This window comes from Eschrichtius robustus, chromosome 15, assembly GCF_028021215.1.
Source record: "Eschrichtius robustus isolate mEscRob2 chromosome 15, mEscRob2.pri, whole genome shotgun sequence".
Taxonomy (NCBI): domain Eukaryota; kingdom Metazoa; phylum Chordata; class Mammalia; order Artiodactyla; family Eschrichtiidae; genus Eschrichtius; species Eschrichtius robustus.
Genome location: NC_090838.1, coordinates 21,616,324 through 21,637,233, shown reverse-complemented (window position 1 = coordinate 21,637,233; position 20,910 = coordinate 21,616,324). Strand labels below are relative to the sequence as shown.

The 20,910-nt window shown below is 43.6% G+C and overlaps 1 protein-coding gene across 1 annotated transcript; it reads left to right on the top strand.

The window, feature by feature from the left end:
- The first annotated feature begins 905 nt into the window (after window positions 1-905).
- Window positions 906-20,539, top strand: PPM1G (protein phosphatase, Mg2+/Mn2+ dependent 1G). Its single transcript, XM_068564591.1, has 10 exons — window positions 906-1,235; window positions 15,225-15,294; window positions 15,766-15,851; window positions 16,191-16,323; window positions 16,997-17,412; window positions 18,000-18,134; window positions 18,462-18,696; window positions 19,082-19,211; window positions 19,509-19,611; window positions 19,928-20,539. Exons 1-10 carry the CDS (start codon window positions 1,110-1,112, stop codon window positions 20,129-20,131), a joined length of 1,638 nt encoding a protein of 545 aa, XP_068420692.1. The 5' UTR covers window positions 906-1,109; the 3' UTR covers window positions 20,132-20,539.
- Window positions 20,540-20,910: the final 371 nt, after the last annotated feature.

Sequence of the window (20,910 nt, the reverse complement as noted above, 5' to 3'; positions counted from 1 at the left end):
CCTTTATCTCTATTCCCATTGCCACCCACCTTAGTCCCTGCCCTTCTCGTCCCATACTTAGATTAAGAGCCCTTTAACCAGTTAGTTTCCAGACTCTCCCTCCAATCTACACTGTACACGAAGACTAGACCAACAATCCCCAAGTGCTACACCAGGATAGCAGTGAAGTCCAAGTCACCCATTTTGGCGCTTGCGACCATCTCTAGCCTATCTAATATTACCACTTAAAATCAATTTCCAACGAGGCCAGATAGCTTCCTCAAAAACCGTCACCAAAGCAGTTTACTTTCATTCTTCACCCCTGCAACCTTGTAACATTATTCCCTTCTCCCCCTGGTATAACGCATGCCTGGGGCATCCTGAGGACCTCAAGTAACAGTTCTTCCACTCTCTGATTTCTTCTCGACCAGCATAGACTGGGTCACAGATCGAGGTCTTCATTTTCTTTTATCAGAAAGACTCTCTCACATCCTACTCGCGTAGGCCTCACAAAGCCTGGCCAGGGTACTTCTTGCGCTCAGAACCCTAGTCAACTTTAATTGAACCGTACGGGGCGGGGTTTGAGGGAGTCTGAGGGCGCGGTGGAGAGTGAACTGACACGCTGGAGGATGAACCGGAAGTGCCAGGTCCCGCACAAAAGAGCTTCAGACAAAACGCGAGAGGCCGGGGTAGGGGAGCGGAGGCGGGGGACAGTGGGGGACGGTTGGGGACAGACACTGGCGAGGAACAACATCCCACGCTGCCCCAAGGAGGCCGCGGCCGTTGGTGGGCGTGGCCGCGCCAATCTCGCGGGAGGGCGGTTGGGCGGGCCGTTGTCCCCGTGGGCGGGGCGAGTTGCTAAGGAAATGACTGCCCGCAGCGCCGCGCCGCGCCGCGCCGCGCCGCGCCGTCCGGGCGGGGTCTGAAGTGGCGCCGTTTCCGCTTCCGCTCCCTCTCTGCTCCGGTCCCGTTACCGCCTCCTGGGCCGCCTCGCGCCTTTCACCGGCACCTTGCGTTGGCCGCGCAGCCGGGCCCGCTCCTGCCACGCGCGCACCCGGGGCTCCGGCTCCGGCGCCGGCACGGGTCGCGCTCCGTTCGCCTGCCCCTGAGGCCGCCGGTCAGCCGCCGCCATGGGTGCCTACCTCTCCCAGCCCAACACGGTGAAGTGCTCCGGGGACGGGGTCGGCACCGGCGCCTCGCGGCTGCCGCTGCCCTACGGCTTCTCCGCCATGCAAGGCTGGCGCGTTTCCATGGAGGTGAGGCGGGAGGGGCCCATAGGCTGACGGCTGTAGGGCGGGAACCTGACGGAGAAAGGGAGCCGGGGGGGGATGGGGTCATCCCCGGGGAAGGGTCCGAATCGAGAGCCTGTGACCGCAGCGGCAAATTGGGGGGCGACAGCGAGAGCGGAGCCGGGGCCGAGAGGGAGCTGCCGGTGCTAGGAGACCGTGTGACGGTGGCCAGCTTGGCGGCGAGGGCTCGGCCATGTGGGGAGAGGCACCTTCCGCCCACTGACCGACCTCCCCGTGCCTTCGCGCCATCCTCTCGTGACAAACCAGCCCTCCAGGCTCGTAAACGGTGTGAGGTTTAATGTGGGAGTAAAGATGAAGAGAGGGACTATTTATCCATTGACTTCTGCTAGAGAGAGGCGGATAGATGTGAATGATTGTACTTAAAAATAAAAAATGTGATGTGTGAGGCGTCTTTGGACGAGGAGTTTGACAGGAAAGGAAGCCAGGCAAATAGTCCGCTTCAAAATCTTAATACCTATATGCCTGGCCCTGGGCACCACATGTTAATTTCAGAGGTTTGACTTGACCTCCCAAGAGTTGTCACTCGTTTGTATTCTTTCACGGCCTTTCTTGGCCTTTGGAAGCCTTGAACTGTGTCAGTCACTATAATTTCTTTTAAAATTATGCCTGATGTTTTTTTCTCACTCGGAATTTCTCTAAAACTGAGTAATTGTCATTTTACCTGTGCTTGTTGTAGCTTATAGTTTCCTTGATTTTCAGTCATTTCATCAACTTTTTTTTTTCTTAACCTACAGAGAACTGATTTTTCTTTTATAGAAAAATTTACTATCGATAAAAGGGAAAAATGGAAAAATTCTGGATAAAAAGGAGTAGTGTTGGGCAAATGGGTGTGAAACTACAAAGGAGAACAGAGAAAACTATGGTAGGAGGGAAAGGAAGAAAGACATGTGTAAGACGTGTTTTTGTGAAGAGTTTTGTGAGGTCTAGGCAGAGGAGCCAGGGAAATGCTCTATTATGTCTGGGATCGAAGGTTTATCCGCTTACTAGGTGGGCTTCAGGTAACAGCCAAAAGTCTCCCTTGGGAATTTCTTCAAATCCCTCACTCCTCCCTGTGGTTAGCTCTGGAATGACAGTATAAATTTAAATGGTTTGTTCTCAGACTCAAATTTTATACCCACGGCAGACTTTATCATATGCTTAAAATCTCAGGAATGGAGAGGATCCTATATAGTTCATCTCACCACATTTTACAGCTCAAAAACCGACGCCCAGAGAGATTAGGTTACTTGTGCCTTGGTGGAAAGAGTCTGTAGGATGAAAATTGTTCAAGACCTATACTACACACTGTTCTCATCTGTGTCATCCTGAAATAAAGCATTTATATTTCTCTATGGTGCACAGTATTGAGTTTACTGGGTGCTTGGTAAGTGTAATTGTCTGGCTGGTAGAAATATCTGGATGTAGCTTCGCTGTCAATCTGGGGTTTGGGTTAGTTGGTAATTTGGAGGTTCCAGTTCTATGGCATTTTCTGTTAATATTGTAAGATTTGAGGTGACTATCTCATGTCACAGTAAGGCTTTTCCTTTGGGTTTCTCATTCCATATTTTCCACTTTCCTCTCTGCTGTGGTTGTTCCACTTCTTTGTTACCCTTTCTAGTTTTCTTTATGAATTGAGTTGCTTGGATAATCAATTTTCCAAGTCTTTTGCCCAGTGATTCTGTACTGTTTGCTTCTTCTCTGCAGGGCATTTCCCTTTATTTTTGGCTTCTCCTCTGATAATTAGAACATAACTGTTTTCATCAGGGGCTGTTTGGTTTGTAGAGATCTTGCTAGACTATTCCTTAGATCCTAATCTTCCTCCTGAGAGATAACCACTTAGGGTTTTAAAATCTTATTATGCGGTTTCTGAATTTCCCTTTGTTTGAATAGTTAAGTATACCCAATCAAATCTTCTTGAAGTCCTGTTTGGGATCCTGTTCTGCTGCATTGATACTTTTGCTTCTGGCTTTGTTTCCTTTCTCCCTGCAGTATAACATAGTTTCTTTGCTATGGCAAGAAAAGAACTGACTTCTAGCCTGTTGAGTGAATCTTACCTTTTCCGAAAGTGTACTCCTGTTCCTCTTAACCTTTAGGGCTGAATTTCACCAGTTTATTAATTCTATTGACCTTATTTGCCTGGTCCTAATGATTTGGTTGAGGTAAGTTTATCACACCCATACACATTATAAAGGTTACTGAAATCCTGACTGATGTATAGTCAGCCTTAGAGAGTACTGTTTTATCCCTTCTCTTGAGGCAAGAATGGCAACTATCAATAGCTGGCATTTTATACTTTCTGCCTCTCTCCAGCCCCTTTTGCTGTGGAACCAGGGTGTTTTGAGGAGGGGTAATCAAAATACCACAGTTGATGTTCCCTTCCCTTCTTCCTTCTCCATGGTTTGGAGGGACCCTCAAGCTGGTTGAGGTATGTATTTTGGGGGTTAACAGGTAGGTTGTGGAAGGGTGCCTGAGAAATATATATGGAAAGGCTCTGAGTTTCTGATGTCTAATGAGAAGTCCAATCTGAAAACAGTTTTAGTTGATGTAGTCTCAAAGAGACTAGAGTACTTTTAGTTTTTGGTTATGAGGTTCTGTGGAAGTGACAAAATTGCTTCCTGTGGGGAATTAGGAGATATATATATATATATATATATATATGTATATGTATATGTATGTATATGTGTATATATATATATATATATATATCTTATATTTGTCCCTTTTAAAGGCAGCATCAATACCTAGAGTATAAATTTGAGTAGGCTAGCTGTTTATTGCCATATAGAAGCTGGCTTATTAGTGGTCACAGAGGGTCATCTAGAATTGAATGTAGATAATGTTGAGCAGAAAGTTCTTAAAGATACATGCATGATAGTTTCAATCATTATATTAATAGGGGAGATATAAAATGAGATACCACAAGCATGCTGTGGGGTTCCACTTGAGAGAGGGCATCTGAGGCTGAAGACCATTTATTGTTTGTACCTCAGATTAGTGTCTCATCTGTAGCTTAAAGCACTTTTTACTTACTGAACCAGATCAGAATTCCTTTGTCTAGGATACAGTTAAGCAACTTTCATAAAAGGGCATTCTTTTTGATCAGCATGCAGTTCCTATTCTTTACAATTCAAAGATAGCATGAAATGATATCAAATGCATGTCCATTAATATGGAGAAATTTTTTTCTACTATACTATTCCTTTGTAAGTTTTCAAGCAACTGTAAGTTACAGTCAGAACTTATTTCTCAAGATTTCAAGAATATCTTACATTATTTCTGTTGCCCAATCCCCTAGCAGTTAATACTGCTTCTGAACCCCTGACCCTCTATTGGGTTACCATCTTGGAATTATACTTTGAGAGGTAAGGGCTTGAATTTGAATGTAGAAATTTGACAGATCTGATCAGTAGTTCTTGCCACTGTTAGCTGCCATTAAAATTGTGCTGTCTGGAAGCACAAATCTTTAGAACTGAAAGCATCACTGATGTTTAATGATACACTGTGAACTGAGTACCAATTCCAGTGGAGTTGTTTTCTGTTTCCCTCTAAGTCTAGTTCAGAGATGGAGTGTGTCAACTTTTAATCATGCATAGTACTTGAAAATGTATATACAGGTCCCTTTTTAAACAACTGTATCGAAATATAATTCAGGTACCATATCCATTTAAAGTGTACATTTCAATAGTTATTATACTCACACAGTTGTGCCGCCATCACCACTATTAATTTTAGAACATTTTCATCACCCGAGAAAGAAATATTGTAGCCATTATTAGTCACTCCCTATCCCCCCTCCTCTAACCCCTGGCAACCACTAATTTACATTATGTCTTATGGATTTGTTTATTCTGAACATTTCATATAAATATGTCACCTTTTATGTCTGGTTGCTTTTTACTAAACAATATATATATATATATATATATATATATTTAATTTATTTATTTTTGGCTGCGTTGCGTCTTCGTTGCTGCGCGCCGGCTTTCGCTAGTTGCAGTGAGCTGGGGCTACTCTTCATTGCAGTGCGCGGGCTTCTCATTGCGGTGGCTTCTCTTGTTGCGGAGCACGGACTCTAGGCACGCGGGCTTCAGTAATTGTGGCGTGCAGGCTCAATAGTTGTGGCTCGTGGGCTCTAGAGCGCAGGCTCAGTAGTTGTGGCACATGGGCTTAGTTGCTCCGTGGCATGTGGGATCTTCCTGGACCAGGGCTCGAACCCGTGTCCCCTGCATTGACAGGAGGATTCTTAACCACTGCGCCACCAGGGAAGCCCCTAAACAACATTTTTAAGGGTCATCCAGATTGTACCATGAATCGATCAGTACTTCATTCCTTTTTATGACTGAATAATCTTCCATTGTATGCACATTTTGTTTATTCATCCATCAGTTGATGGTGGTTTGGACTTCCACGTTTTGGCTATTATGAATAATGGTGCTATGAATATTCATGTTCAGATTTTTGTGTGGAAATAAGTTTTATTTCTCTTGAGTATATTCCTAGGAGTAGAATTGCTGGGTCATATAGTAACTCCGCGTTTAACATTTTAAGGAACTGCCTAACTATTTTCCAAAGTGGTTGCTCCATTTTACATTTCTACCAGCAGTATATGAGGGTGTCAGTTTCTCTACCTCCTCCCTACACCTGTTATCTTTTTTTTTTTCCTCCAGTTATAGCCATTCTGGTGGGTGTGAAATGGTATTTCATTGTAGTTTTGATTGTATTTCCGTGATGGCTAATGATATTTGAGCATTTTTCCTTGTGCTTATTGGCCGTTTCTGTATCCTTGGAGAAATGGCTGTTCAGATCCTTTGTCCATTTTTTTTTTTTTTTTTTTGGCTATGCCGAGTAGCATGTGGGCATGCAGGATCTTAGTTCCCCAACCAGGGATCGAACCCGTGCTCCCCTGCAGTAGAAGTGCAGAGTCTTAACCACTGGACTGCCAGGGAAGCCCCTGTTGGTGTCCTTTGAAGCACAAAAGTTTTTAATTTTGATGAAGTCCAGTTTATCTGTTAAGAGTTTTATAGTTTTGGCTCTTACATTTAGGTCTGTGATCCATTTTGAGTTAATTTTTGTGTATGGTGTAAAGAAGGGTTCCAAGTTCAAACTTTTACATCTGGATATGTGTTCGTCCCAGCGTCGTTTGTTTTTGTTTTTTGTTTTTTTAGGTATTTATTTATTTATTTGGCTGCATCGGGTCTTAGTTGCAGCGTGTGGGCTTCTCTTTAGTTGTGGCGCATGGGCTCTAGAGCGCGTGGGCTTTGCAGCTCAGGGCTTAGTTGCCCCGTGGCATGTGGGATCTTAGTTCCCTGACCAGGGATCGAACCTGCATCCCCTTCATTGGAAGGCAGATTCGTAACCACTGGACCACCAGGGAAGTCCCCATCATTTGTTAAGAAGCGTATTCTTTTCCCTTTCTGAATTATCTTGGCATCATTGTTTAAGATCAATTGACCATAAATATGAGGGTTTATTTCTGGACTCTTAATTCCATTCCATTGATCTATGTACCACACTGTCTTGGTTACTATAGCTTTGTGGTTTTGAAGTTGGGAAGTACAAGTCTTCCAGCTTTGTTCTTTTTCTTGTTTCTTCTTTTCTGGGTCCCTCGTATTTCCGTATGAACTTTAGGATCAGCTTGTCAGTTTCAGTACAAAAGGCATCTGGGATTTTGATAGGAATTGCTCTGAATTTGTAGATCTATTGATGAGTATTACTATCTTAATGATACTAAGTCTATAGTTTTCTTGCGATGTCTGTCTGGTTTTGGTATCAGGATAATACTGGCCTCATAGAATGAGTTGGGAAGTGTCACCCCGTCTTCTGTACTTTGGAAGAGTTTGTGAAGAATTGCTATTAATTAGTCTTTAAATATTTGGTAGAACTCACCAGTGATGCCATCTGACACTGGGCTTTTCTTTGTAGGAAGTTTGTTTGTTTGGTAAGATACACATAACATAAAATTTACCATCTTAACCATTTAAAACGTGCAGTTCAGTAGCGTTAAGTAAATTCACATTGTTGTGCAACCAGTCTCCAGAATTCTTTTCATCTTGCAAAACTGAAACTCTATACCCATTGAACCACTCCCCATTCCCCCTTCCCCCAGCCCCTGACAACCACTGTTCTACTTTCTGTCTCTATGAATTTGACTACTCTGGGTACCTCATATAAAGACAGATTTGTCTTTATGACTGGCTTATTTCACATAGCATAATGTCCTCAACGTTCATCCATGTTATAGCATGTGTCAGAATTTCCTTTCTTTTTAAGGCTTAATGATGTTCCTTTGTATGTATATACCACATTTTGTTTATCCATTCATCTGTTGATGAACACGTGGGTTTTTTTACTTTTTGGCTCTTGTGAACAAAGCTGCTATGAACATGGGTGTGTCTCTTTTGAGACCCTAATGGGAAGCTTAAGATCAAGGTGTCTGGAGAGGGCCCACTTCTTGGTTCATAGTGGCTGTGTTTTAGCTGTGTCCTCACAAGGCAGAGGACCTCTCTGGGGCACTAATTTCATTCATGAGGGCTCCTCCCTCATGACTTAATTGCCTCCCAAAGGCCCTACCTCCAAATACCATCACTTTGGCCCTGAAGTTTCAACATAGGAATGTTAGGAAGACACAAAACATTCAGTCCATAGCACAGTGGTAATACATGCATATAATTTTAAAAGTCAGACAGTAATACATGACTTTTTTTTTTAATAAATTTTTATTTATTTATTTATTTAATTAATTAATTTATTTTTGCTGTGTTGGGTCTTAGTTTCTGTGTGAGGGCTTTCTCTAGTTGCGGCAAGCGGGGGCCACTCTTCATCGCAGTGCACGGTCCTCTCACTGTCGCGGCCTCTCTTGTTGCGGAGCACAGGCTCCAGACGCGCAGGCTCAGTAGTCGTGGCTCACGGGCCCAGTTGCTCCGTGGCATGTGGGATCTTCCCAGACCAGGGCTCGAACCCGTATCCCCTGCACTGGCAGGCAGATTCTCAACCACTGCGCCACCAGGGAAGCCCAATACATGACTTTTTAAAACCAAAAATGTAGTTCCCTTTCCAACCACCTTCAAAAGTTTTATCTTGAATTGCAAAGATTTAGATAAATTTAAGTATCATAAATCTAAATGATTGATCAAGTGACACAGGAGCCTTTGTGGATGTATTTGTAACCTTAGGAAGTTGACATCAGGAAAGATAACCAGGTCTTTATTAATAGCAGATCCACTGTTGTCTAGAAGGTCAGAAGGGGCTGTGTGATATATAATTTAGTAAGGCAAGACCTAAGAGCCCTTATTCAGGTGATCTGTGTATTCTGCATCATTTCTTTCATACCATCTCAGTGGTTATTGTGTTATGATACAACTTTAGGTTTTGGGTAGTAAATGAAGGAGGAGGTATCCCTAAGATATTTGTTCTGAGGCAGCTGGGAACTCACCATCATAAGCAAACATCCTGCTGTGTTACAAAACATACTGTTAGGCCCCAGCGCTGTAAAGAAATTTAAGACAATCTGTTTTCATGCTGTTTTGGACCTAGGACTCTGTTTTCCCCTATGGAATGTTGGATAACAATACAAGATAGCATATGCTGAATGCCAAATTATTGGTAGAAGCAATAAATGTTAAGAGTTCGGGTGGGGAATGATCACAGAGTATTGGTGTGATGAAGAAATATCTCTTGGAGGTGGTGAGACTAACTGGACCTTTAGGAAAGAGTATAAATGGTAACAAATGGGGAGGAGGAAAGTGGGAGAAGAAAAAGTATTAGAAGAAAGGATAGGAGGAAAGACTGAAGCAGGCATACTTACTACTTTGCTGGGGTAGGGTGTTCAGTATCAAGAGTGTCAAGAGTAGTTTCTTTTGGGGAATGGTATGAGTTAAAGAGACTAGGTTATGGAGATGGATAGGAATGATTACTGAGTGCCTTAAATTGCCAGTAACTTGTATGGAATTAATCTAATGCAGTAGAGTCCATTGAAGGGCCTAGCAATAAAATGTTATATAAGGGAGATTAATCTGGCAGCTGGATGTATGTAGGCTGGATTACAGGGGGCAGAGAGTAGAGATTGGAGAGGAGTTAAAATACCATTAAGAATAAAGTAATCCAGGATCACAGTTATGAGGGAAAAGTCAGCAGGACTCAGTAGTGGTTGGTGGAAGACAGCCAGGAAGTCAAGGAGGACTGATATTAGGTGTTGCCTAGGACAGTTAAGATTCCATTGACAGAAATAAGACATGTAGGGGAAGCTTTGATTTTTTTGGAGACTGCTAAGTTCCTGTTTACATATGTTAAGTTTGAGGTGGAGAAGGGATATCCTGTAGAAACAGGCAATTGGAGGTATAGAACTACAGTTCTTCACAGAACCCAAGAGAACTTTTGAGAAAGCTGACGTGGTTTGTACTATTTAATTACATACAGCGGTTGGGGAGAATGAAGCCTGCAAAATGGCTATTGGGATTGCTGTTATAGTGATTGCCTGCTTCGTGAAGTATGATCTTGAAGGAGAAGGGTTTGAGTTTAAGAGGAAATGTTAATCTAGAAAGAGAGGAGAGGGACTTCCCTGTTGGCAGTGGTTAAGAATCCACCTGCCAATGCAGGGGACATGGGTTCAAACCCTGTGCCGGGAAGATCCCACATGCCGCGGAGCAGCTAATCCCGTGTGCCACAACTACTGATCCTGCACTCTAGAGCTCGTAAGCCACAACTACTGAGCCCACGTGCCACAGCTACTGAAGCCTGCACACATAGAGCCAGTGCTCCGCAGCAAGAGAAGCCACCGCAGTGAGAAGCCCACTTGACACAACTGGAGAAAGCCTGCGCGCAGCAATGAAGACCTAACGTAGCCAAAAATAAATAAATAAATTTATTAAAAAAGAGAGAGGAGAAATATTGCTTCTGAGGCAGAAGTGAAGGAGATGTTAGATACAGCTATGGAGAAATTTTGAGTTAGAATAGGGAAGATGAGGTAGATCTTGAAATAAGACCTTGATCTAAGTAAAGTAAGAGGTTAGCTCATCTGCTGTGAGTGAAAGGAAAATAACATTGAGAGCTTGAATAATGTGGGAAAGGTTTGTGACTGACTGTGGTTAATATATTTAAGAGTCAATGCAGAATAGAGAAAAAAGTGCTAAATGGAAGTAGTCACCACAATCAACATGATTTCATGACATTTTATGACTAGCGATACTTAGTGGCTCGGATTCAAGTGTGAAGAAAGCATTTGGTCGGGTTATACAAGGTTAGATGAGTTTTTCTAGATTGCTAAGAGACAGAGTTGAAATATGCAATACTTAGCTCTGACTCAGAAAAGGACAGAGAGAGAGACAAAGGTAAAGGTATGGAAGCTATGATTGAAGATATAAGGGGGAAATTGAAGTGCTTAGAGAAGGTAGAGCAGTTCCAAGTGATATAGATCCAAAACCTCACCAAGAAGTGGAGGAGAAGGTAATGTGGAGTGGTTCTAGGAACTGAGACCTCGAGGTATAAGATGAATCTTTATTGTGGGCATTCCTCTTTGAGACAAAGGATAGAGAAGACAAATGTGAACCAGGTACTAAATTTCAGAGCAGAATATGTATACTTATATATTACGTTCCAGTTTACAAAGAATTTTTACATGTTTTACATCAGCATCATGATAGTCCTGTGATGATACGAGTAATGTAGATATTCTTATTCCATACTATAGAGGGTAAAATTGAGGCACATCAATAGATAGCTGACCAGAGATCACACAGTATATGGTAGCTTGGCAGCTTAAGGACAATCATAGGTTTCTTTTGTTGTGGTCATTATTCAGAATGGAACGATATGGCTAATTGTATAAAAATAAAAATCTTGAAAAGTAGGATATAATTATTACTCAGATTTCACCCTCCACTAAGTTTGATGTGTGATCTTAGACTTCTAACATATACATAGATACTTTATTTTTTGCTTTTTATCACAATATATTGTGAACTCATTTCTAAATGAATACATATTCATCATTTCTAAGAGCTGCATATATTCCATTGGAGGGATGTACTGTTTGTAATCTAATCTATTCATGGAAATTTAGATGGTTATAATTATTTTTTATTATAAGTAATGCTGTAATGAACATTCTTCATATCTTTGTTTCCTTGTATCAGTACTCCCATAAAATAAACTTTTAGAAGTCAAATTACTAGATCAAAAGACATGCACATTGTGGTACATATTACCAAATTGCCCTCCAGGAAAACTAGTAATTTATATTCCTGTTTGATCAGAGTACATGAGAATGTGTTTTTATCTTCACTCTTCTTATTACTGGATACTATTAATCTTTTTCATCATTCTCATTTGCACAAAAGGATAATTCCTTGGTTTTTTAATGTTTATTTCTTTGATTACTATTGAGGTTAAATATTTTTTCCTGTGTTCACTGTTGCTAGATCTGCTTCAAAGTCACATGATCTTGTGAGGAACAGATGAGAAGTCAAAAAGATTTTTTTAAATAGAGGTGTGGGTTCAAAAGAGATAGTACACCAACCTAAATGTCCATCAACAGATGAATGGATAAAGAAGATGTGACACATATATACAATGGAATATTACTCAGCCATAAAAAGAAACGAAACTGAGTTATTTGTAGTGAGGTGGATGAACCTAGAGTCTGTCATACAGAGTGAAGTAAGTCAGAAAGAGAAAAACAAATACCGTATGCTAACACATATATATGGAATCTAAAACAAAACAGAAAAATGGTACTGATGAACCTAGTTACAGGGCAGGAATAAAGAGGTAGACATAGAGAATGGACTTGGGAACATGGGGTGGGAGGGGGAAGCTGGGGCGAAATGAGAGTAGCATCGACATATGTACACTACCGAATGTAAAATAGTTGGCTGGTGGGAAGCAGCAGCATAGCACAGGGAGATCGGCTCGATGCTTTGCGATGACCTGGAGGGGTGGGATAGGGAGGATGGGAGGGAAGCTCAAGAGGGAGGGGATATGGGGACATGTGTATGCATATGGCTGATTCACTTTGTTGTGCAACAGAAACTAACACAGTATTGTGAAGCAATTATATTCCAATAAAGATCTATTTAAAAAAAAGATGATACAGCTGTGATTTAGAGTGCGTTACAGGACAGAGAAAGACCAGTTGATTCTCTTGTTCCACTGGGAAGCAGTGGACAGGAAGAGTGCTCCTCTCATCTACCAAAAAAGTGAAATTAGTTGGACCAGCCTCTCAAATTTTAGCATATATTGAGTCTTTTTAAAAAGACATTTCATTTACTTTTGAAAAAGTAAACATTCCCATGCTTAAGTCTTGCTCCCATCAGTCTGTCTGCGCCCTCATGCCCTCCCACAGTTTACTTTTATTAGTTTTCTGTGTGTCCTTGTAGTATTAAAGTATGAGAAGACAAATGTCTATTCCTATGCTCCCGCCTATACAGAAAGCAGCTTACTAAATATATCATTATGCACTTTGTTTTATTTAACAAAATATCTTGGAGATCTTCCATGGATATTTTGTGTGTGTGTGTTTTGTTTTTTGGTTTTTTTTAAGGAAAGCAATATTTGTGGATCTCCAGTATTCACTAAAATGTTTTTAATGTAATGTTACTTATATGTGTACAAACATAGAACTGGACATAAATTACATGCCAACAAACCAAACTACAAAATCAACAGAATTAAAATCAACATTAATGTGACACAACTGTTTTGCTGAAACTAATCAGACACTCACAGCATGACCAAGGTAGTGACGGCTGAGGTACAGTTTCTTATGGGTTTAGCATACCTGTGCTGTACTGTGTCCCATGCCGATTCTCTCACTGCTTTTGTCATCTAACCCATCCCTTCTCACTTTTTCTTTATTTCATAGCACTACCATCTTTCTATGTGAATTATGCCATCATTCTATATGATTTACCTATTTACTGTGTTTGTTGTCTATATTCCTCACTAGAATATAAGTGTTTTATGAAGTGTGGGTCTTTATTTTGTTCACTGATACATCCTGAGCACCCAGAACACATACTAGCACATAATGGATACTCAGATATTTGATGAATGAATGAATGAACAAATGAATTCTTAGGCACATTAAAGTCTGAGAACCACTGTAGAGGATGCTGTGGTAAAAGACAATCATAAAAGGCAAGAAAGTGCTAAGATGTTGGTGATAGGAGAGGAAGGCCCAGTAAGATAAACCCTGGTCTAGAGGGATGGGAGGTCAGTGTGGCTGGTGAGAGAGCGGTTGGAAGAGGGAGAGAGGCAGAAGATGACCTTTGGTGTGTGGTGTTCTTCTAGATCTTGGGGATGAGGCTAAGAGGCAGTCGTGTCAATGGCCATAGATAGGCCATCAAAGGCCTTCTGTGGACGCCCATTAGCTTCTGGGGCACTTTCCCCTGGAGACAATCAGAGGGAAATACAAGAAAGAGTAGCTCCTTTTCAGTGCTCTCCTTCCCTACTTTAAAACCCTAAGTTTTTGTTTTTTTGGTTTTTTGTTTTATTTATTTTTGGCTGAGTTGGGTCTTCTTTGCTGCGCGTGGGCTCTCTATAGTTGCGGTGCGCGGGCTTCTCGTTGCGGTGGCTTCTCTTGTTGCGGAGCACGGTCTCTAGGTGTGTGGGCTTCAGTAGTTGCGGCACACAGGCTCAGTAGTTGTGGTGCACGGGCTTAGTTGCTCCGCGGCATGTGGGATCTTCCCGGCCCAGGGATCAAACCCGTGTCCCCTGCCTTGGCAGGCGGATTCTCAGCCAGTGCGCCACCAGGGAAGCCCCCTAAGTTTTATATTCTAGACTTGTATAATGAAGGAATAGTCTTATTTTAGTGACAACAGAACTACTACACTCAGGTCTCCTGACTATTAATATAATTAGAAATTTTTAAATACTAATACCTGAAAGACAAAGGAGAACTATTAACTTTACTAATTAATCAAAGTAAATAGCTAATTATATCCTTTTTGTCTGTAGAGAATACCTGAAAGGAAGGTTGGGTTGTTTTCCAAGATGGGGCAGGGTAAGCGGCGGTACCCTTTTATCTAGGTCTGACAGTCTTGCCTGAACTTTGGCTTAGCCAGTAATATTAGTTTGGGGTAGCAGTTTTATTAATAGAAGAATTTGATCAAGCCCAGCCTCCCAAATAAAATGTTCGTGTAGCAGGACCATTGCAAATTTCTCTTCAGGTGTGCTGTGCCTTCAGAGTTAAATGGTATCTCAGTTCCAGCTGGGGATAGGAGATGGGATGGCTGATTTAATGGGGCATTGTAAATTCCACTGTGTGTAGTTTAATAACTATTTGTTGGAAAGATATTCTTTTGTAAATATATCCTCCGCCTAGCCTTGGGGGTAACTTCTTAAATGAGTTAAACTTTAAGAGAAAAGGGGAGTAATTTGTTTAGATGGTGGTTTTTGGGGGGTGGGGAGTATTAAGTGTATGTAGCTTTACCAATTTCTAGTGCTTTCACTCCGGCTGTCTTAGGATTCTCCTAGAAACTTTTTAGGTCGGTAATGCCCTCAGGTCGCTTTTTGCTATCTTCCCTAACATTTTCTTCCTTTAAGTTCACTGATTCATAGAATGGGTCTGGAAGTGACTTTAAAGATCCTTTATTCTGGTGCTTCCCATAGTTGCCACAAATCCAAAAGGGTCAGATCTAGAGTTCCAACAGCCAAACATTCTGCCATGTGGACTGAGATCTCCTAGGCTGAGGCTGCTAGACTGCAGAGGTAGTGACCTGATTCATCTCTTTCCCTTCTTCCCTCCCTCCTTCCTTTCCTTTCTCCCCCTCCCTTCCTTTCTCCCTCCTGTGTACTGTTCTTATTTATCATCCCATCCTCCTTTCTTATTTCTAGGCCATATAGGTCAGCCAGGGAAAGGTTAGTGCGATTAAGGTGTGAAGGCAATCCTTAATGACCTGAGGTGCACAAGGAAGAATACCCTTTGACCTTAAGAAATGATGATTATGCTCTTTTTCCTAGGATGCCCACAACTGTATTCCTGAGCTGGACAGTGAGACAGCTATGTTTTCTGTCTACGATGGACATGGAGGTAACTTTAGCAGATCATATGGTAACATTCTAGGACCCCACTTCCAGGTCCTTTGTTCTTTTACTTTCCAGGGTTCTCGTCCTCAGATATAATTTCCTGCCTAGTTCTGTTTTTCTCTATTCTGCCATTCTTCCTTCCCAGGAGGATAGTGGATTGGTTCTTAATCTCACCAGGCCTTGTTTTAATCCAAGAAGCCTCTTCCTACATTAGCATTTATCTCTTTTTCACTGAAAACTAAGTATACAGGCGAGAAAAGACATGGGATATATTAATATAGCCCTGAGAGAGGTGATGGTGAAATCCATTTTCTTGGTCAGAACTTCCCAAAACATTGTCTTTTAAATAGGTTTCAGTTGTGCTAAGATATTCATCTTCTCAATCCTTGGGGTTCACTCTAGAATGGTGTGCTGATATTATATCACTTTCTGTGTGTGCGAAGCTATGCTCTGGGTGACTTTACCTTTGTTCTAGGGGAGGAAGTTGCCTTGTACTGTGCCAAATATCTTCCTGATATCATCAAAGATCAGAAGGCCTACAAAGAAGGCAAGCTACAGAAGGTCTGTCTTCCCACACTGTTCATTCTCCATTTCTGCAGACTTTCCCTTTTTTTCCAGTCCTTGGCTTTTCCTTTTTCATTGCCACCCAGCTTCTTCTTACTGTATTTCTTAAAGAATTCCGTACCTAAAATGAGCTTATTCCCACTTGATCCTTTTTAGAGCTACCTTATTGATTCCTAAGTCTCTAAACTGTTTTTTTATTTGTGAGTGTCTCACAGCTTGGTGGATCACACTCTAATTTGCATCTCATCCTCGTGCCCAGGCTTGTGTATAGGCAGTTCATTTTGTACCCACGTACTTCTTCCTACACTTGCCTCATACTAGTTTGATTATATTCAGGCTTTGGAAGATGCCTTCCTGGCTATCGATGCCAAACTGACCACTGAGGAAGTCATTAAGGAGCTGGCGCAGATTGCAGGGCGACCCACTGAGGATGAGGATGAAAAAGAAAAAGTAGCTGATGAAGATGATGGTGAGTGTGGCATCTTTTGTTTGAGAGGAAATTGGCATATTAAAGAACTGTTCTTTAATACATATTTGTTGTGTGTCAATTCTGAAAGATGGCTTCCTAGGGACCTGGGAAATCCTCATGTTAAAGAATCTCCTGTACTACAGGTGGTTATGAAAAGGAGAGAGAGGATTAACCTTTGTTGAGTTCACAGTGTTGTAAGCATTTTTATATACATCATCTTTTGTCATTGCAATTGGGTCTTTCTGGTTCATTTTAATGTTTATGTGATTTTTTTTAAGACTGGAGCTGCCTTTAGCCATAGCAGCCAGTCATTAAGCCTGAGCCCTAGGCCTGGACTAGTAGCATTGTGGACTTCCTGGGTCCTCAGCCAGGTTAGGGTTTCCAACTTACCAATAAAAAATGAGAGGTGATAGGGAACACATATAGTAACTAGTATTCCTTTGACTAAGAAGGGAGTGCAAGACAAAGACCAAAGGAAGTCTCTGGAGGCTGATGTTACTTGAGGAAAAGGGAGCAAAGGGCTGTTCTTCTGAGATTTGATAAGTGACAGGAGCCTTAGGAGTGGGAGGTGGTGGGGAAGTTGGAACTCAGGTTGCAAGGGCTGTGGAGGTAGTAAGGGACTGATGCCATGAGGAGTCTGGCATGGGGTGCTGATTTAGCCTCTCCCCTGCAGTGGACAATGAGGAGGCTGCACTGCTGCATGAAGAGGCTACCATGACTATTGAAGAGCTGCTGACACGCTACGGGCAGAACTGTCACAAGGGTGCTCCCCACAGCAAATCTGGAGCTGGGACAGGCGAGGAACCAGGGTCCCAGGGCCTCAATGGGGAGGCAGGACCTGGGGACCCATCTAGGGAAACTTCTTCAGAGGAAAATGGCCCCACAGCCAAGGCTCACACGGGCCTTTCCTCCAACTCGGAATGTGTGACTGAGGCAGGCCAAGGTGGGGAGCCTGGCACTCCCACTGGTGAGGCTGGGCCTTCCTGCTCTTCAGCCTCCGACAAGCTGCCTCGAGTTGCTAAGTCCAAGTTCTTTGAGGACAGTGAGGATGAGTCAGATGAGGCGGAGGAGGAGGAGGAAGACAGCGAGGTAAGGGCCCAGTGGCGGCAGATAGACGTTGAAGTTGTAGAGAGGGCCTGGTTGGTCGCCGTGCATAGCTTTCTACTCTTTTCTGTTTCCTATTTTGACATCATCCCCCACCTACAGTCTAAGCTTTTTTTTAATTCATTATCTCCACCAACACGGGTACCATTAGCCCTCTTAACCTCTTCCTTTGTTGACATTATAACAAACAGATCTAGTTCTGGCCTTTCAGAGTCTGTCTCCTAGAGAGAGAACAAGAAGTTGGTGGTTATTACTTTGGATATGTGGGTGTTTCTTTTTCTGGGCAACTTATTTTCTGGTCATGTTGCCTGGAAGGTGCTTTTGGCTAGCAGCTCTGGCCTTCCCCGGGGTTTCCTGCTAGTGACCGCTGAACCTAGTTCAGGATATTAGTTATATCCATCCTAGTCCTCTCCCCCGTCCTCCACATTTTTCCATCATGATCATATATTTGCATCTTTCAGTGTTTTAAGGATCTATGTTCAGTCAGGGCCTCTTGGTTCTGAGCGTGAGTTGGGGGGAGGGGGCAAGGAGGTCATCTCAGTCCCAGTAGCCTGGGATTGTCCCTCTGGCAGGAATGCAGTGAGGAAGAAGATGGCTACAGCAGTGAAGAGGCAGAGAATGAGGAAGACGAGGATGACACTGAGGAGGCTGAAGAGGATGAGGAAGAAGAGGAGATGATGGTGCCTGGGATGGAAGGCAAAGAGGAGGTGTGTGGGGAAAGGAGGGCAATGAGTCTGGAAAGCCAAGAGGCCAAGTGTGAATTCTCTGATTTTGATTTTGGGAGAAGGGTCCCCTTCCTATCTTAGCACTGAAGTCATGGTCATGGAGGGATTTACTCTGCAAGGGGAATTAGGCCTTTTGGGTAGAATTATCTCAGAAAAGGGTGAGAGCATGCTATATCTGGAAAGATTAAATCTATGCTCCTCCTGTCTGTTAAAGTGCTCTTGGTGGTCCTAGTGAGATGAGAAGACATAGGGGAATGATTAGAGCTGGTGTCCAGAAGCTCCCATGATGGTCCCTTTCTTCCTTTTAAGCCTGGCTCTGACAGTGGTACAACAGCGGTGGTGGCTCTGATACGAGGGAAGCAGTTGATTGTAGCCAATGCAGGAGACTCCCGCTGTGTGGTGTCTGAGGCTGGCAAAGCTTTAGACATGTCCTATGACCACAAACCAGAGGATGAAGTGGAGCTAGCACGCATCAAGAATGCTGGTGGCAAGGTCACCATGGATGGGCGAGTCAATGGTGGCCTCAACCTCTCCAGAGCCATTGGTAAGGGCCAAGAAACTATGGGAAAAACTTCTGGGGTCTTGTTCTCTGTTCCAGACTACCTATAGCAAACTTTAATCTTCATGGCCTTTTTATCTTTCCAAGTATTTTTGTATCTACTACCTATGTCCCTTAATCATCTCTATGAAATAGGTAAAATAGGTATCATTTCTAGATGATGAAAAAACAGGTTAGTGACTGACCTAAGGTTCAGCAACCCAAAGATAGGGTTGAAACCAGAAAAACTAGACCTCACTTCTCCATTCCACTAGATTATGGAACTTTGTAAAGAAGGGAAATAAATGGCAGGGTTTGACTGGCCTCAAACACAAATCTGTGCGAAGTGCTCAAACTACTTACTCATCAACCATCCATTCCTTTACTTCAGGAGACCACTTCTACAAGAGAAACAAGAACTTGCCACCTGAGGAACAGATGATTTCGGCCCTTCCTGACATCAAGGTGCTGACTCTCACTGACGATCACGAATTCATGGTCATTGCCTGTGATGGCATCTGGTAAGCACTGGTGGAACACCCTACAATTCCCTTTTTTCCCCTGCAGCATTACTTCTCTTCTAGGGCTCTGAGCTGCTTTATCTTCCTTCTAATGGCTGTAGTCAGCCCCTTTTCTCAGGCTGCTCTAGAATTAGAGCCTAGATAGGCAGCAGCTTGGTGTCAAGACCCCCAAGCCTAAGGCAAAGCTGAGAAAAGTCTCTGTGGGTGTTTACGTTGGCCTGAGCCATCTGTGACCTCTATCCTCTACTCTGCCTTGCTGGGACTAAAGAAGATTCTTACTGTTGTTTTTGACCCCAGGAATGTGATGAGCAGCCAGGAAGTTATAGACTTTATTCAATCGAAGATCAGCCAGCGTGATGAAAATGGGGAGCTTCGGTTATTGTCATCCATCGTGGAAGAGGTAAGTCCCAGGTAGAGGAGAGAGGGTGTCTGGTCTGTGTATCCAAGGTTTTCTCTTTTGGCCTGAGTTAAGACCAGAGCCTGGGAGTATCACTAATTACTGACAGATACTAAACTCTGACTAGAAAGTTTCACTTTCCCTCATTTCCCTGACTTATCCTTATGCCTCATGCACTAGCAAGTGGCCTGTTTTGTGACACCTGTTGCCCGTTCCCCTCCTTCTGCCACCCTGTCTCAGCAAGGCCAGCCCTTTGAGACTTTAGGTTCCCAGGAAGGTTTTCAAACCCTGAAGCTGAGCTACCCCATCCCTTTTGTAGCTGCTGGATCAGTGCCTGGCACCAGACACTTCTGGGGATGGTACAGGATGTGACAACATGACCTGCATCATCATTTGCTTCAAGCCCCGAAACACAGCAGCGCTTCAGCCAGAGAGTGGCAAGCGGAAACAGGAGGAGGTGCTCTCTACTGAGGAGGCTGAAGAAAATGGCAACAGTGACAAGAAGAAGGCCAAGCGGGACTAGCGGTTGTCCAGACCCCTGCCCACCTAGACTGTTTTCTGAGCCCTCCAGACTGAGACTGAGTTTTGTCTTTTTCCTTTAGCCTTAGCAGTGGTTATGAGGTGTGCAGGGGGAGCTGGGTGGCTTTGCTCAGCCTATTCCAAAGAGGGCTCTCCCTCCACACAGCAGCCTGGGAGCCTCTGCTGTCCTCCCCAGCCGCCTCCTTGCTCCTTGGGGCTCATCACCGGTTCTGTGCCTGTGCTCTGTTGTGTTGGAGGGAAGGATTGGTGGTTCTGGTTTTTACTCTGTGAACTTTATTTAAGGACATTCTTTTTTATTGGCGGCTCCATGGCCCCCAGCCGCTTGTACCCGCTCTCTGTTGTACACTTTCAGTCAACACTTTTTCAGACTAAAGGCCAAAACCTAATCGTGCCCATGGTGTCCTTTTTTCTCTGCTGCCATCCTGTCCAGACCACCCACCCAGGATGCCCTGGCTCCATAGTTGGCCCCCACCAGTAGCATCGACCTAGCCCTTCCCTGTGTGGGTGGTGTGTGAGGTGGTGTGTGTGTGTGTGTGTGTGTGTGTGTGTGTGTGTGTGTGCGCGCGCGCGCGCGCACCTGCCCACCTACCTGCCTGCCTGTGATGTGTGAGACTCAGGGAGAGGGGGGCCGGGTACGGTAACTCCCTGAGCCGCTGGCAGCCTGGCCTGGCGTCGCGGCTCATCCTCACCCCCTCCTAGAGTGAGGAACGATTTCCTTGTTCCTCCAGGGAGGGGTCAGGACCGGCCAGGCAACCCTTAACT

Coding starts and splice junctions, on each gene's coding strand:
- PPM1G (XM_068564591.1), top strand. CDS start 1,110: ATGGGTGCCTACCTCTCCCAGCCCAACACGGTGAAGTGCTCCGGGGAC. Junction 16,324..16,996: donor AGTAGCTGATGAAGATGATG/GTGAGTGTGGCA, acceptor TCTCCCCTGCAG/TGGACAATGAGGAGGCTGCA. Junction 18,135..18,461: donor GGATGGAAGGCAAAGAGGAG/GTGTGTGGGGAA, acceptor CTTCCTTTTAAG/CCTGGCTCTGACAGTGGTAC.